Source organism: Nanorana parkeri, unplaced genomic scaffold (genome assembly GCF_000935625.1).
Source record: "Nanorana parkeri isolate BGI_ZX_2015 unplaced genomic scaffold, ASM93562v1 scaffold1497, whole genome shotgun sequence".
Classification (NCBI taxonomy): Eukaryota; Metazoa; Chordata; class Amphibia; order Anura; family Dicroglossidae; genus Nanorana; species Nanorana parkeri.
In genome coordinates this window covers 222986-224090 of record NW_017307765.1, presented here as the reverse complement: position 1 = coordinate 224090, position 1105 = coordinate 222986, and the positions used below count along the sequence as shown (strand labels likewise).

At 46.9% G+C, this 1105-nt stretch overlaps 1 protein-coding gene across 1 annotated transcript in view; it reads right to left on the bottom strand.

The window, feature by feature from the left end:
* LOC108798524 overlaps window positions 1–1105 on the bottom strand; it is an 11748-nt gene that overhangs the window by 10029 nt on the left and 614 nt on the right. Inside the window, exon 2 of the mRNA XM_018570288.1 lies at window positions 866–1014. Within this exon, the coding sequence (XP_018425790.1) occupies window positions 866–1014 (149 nt within the window). The remainder of the gene's footprint in view (window positions 1–865; window positions 1015–1105) is intronic.

Below are 1105 nucleotides of genomic sequence, written 5' to 3'. Positions count from 1 at the left end.
GTAAATGTAAAGAATTGTAAAATGATGTCCATTTAATGCATACCGAGCACTTTACTGACATTATAGCCACACTGCAACAAAAATCTTCAAAATACCTTTTGTGGCAGTTGTTTTTGCAGTCGCATGACCACTCAGGCTTTGTTCTTCTCCATTGCAGCAGAGTCTGCAGGCATCTACTTCAGGGCACCTCCAAGTCACTTCTTCCCCCACTCCCAAATTTAAAGTGACATACAGGTTAATTTTTTTCTTCCCCCACCCAATGTTGGTGTAAGGACTTACCTTAAATGAGGTCTCTTAATCTGATCTTCTTTAGTGTAGTTTTCAGCTGTCCCTCCAGCGCTGGTGCGGGTCTCCGATCCAGCGCCGACTCCTCTGTCCTCCTCTTCTCTGATGTCCCACGGTGTCTGTTTGGGTGCACCCTGCTCCATAGACTTACCTTGTGTCTCTCCTCATCTCCCGGCCGAACATCTGAACTGCGCATGCACCCGCCCCAAGATCCTTTGCAGCTGCCCGAGACTCTTCAGATGTTCTGACGGGAGCGCACAGTGAAGACACAGGTAAGTTGAACCTGTTTGAAAAGGTTTTTTGAAGTTTTTGCATATATCTACTGCTGGCTAGCAGTAGATATATGCAAAAACATGCTGAGGGTTTAATAACCCTTTAAGTGTACAAAGCCCTGTGGTGTCAGCACCCCCTATAGGCTAAAAACACCTGTAAACCAACATGCCCACAATGAGGGATGAGGGTGACAACTCTCCTGGAATTTCAGCAGAAAACTTGCAGAGTTGTCAGCCTTCTCCTGAAAATGACCTACGATACCAACAGCCAATCAGAAGCTGGAACCCTCGCCCATGTGCATACTTACCTCTCCACAGTGGTGGCAACTCACAGTGTTCATATTCTCACGCAAGTAATTTCCTTTGGCACCGCCTTCACCTGCACTGTAATCCCCATAGGCTTCAATAGAGCTGCACTGCTTACATCTCTTCTGTAGAAGAATTGCTCCATTTAGGACTATGGAGAGATAATGGGCAGGGGCAGGAGGCACCACAGAATTTTGCACTCAGGATATAAACACGGCAGAAGGATGCTGTCTTTGGGAGGG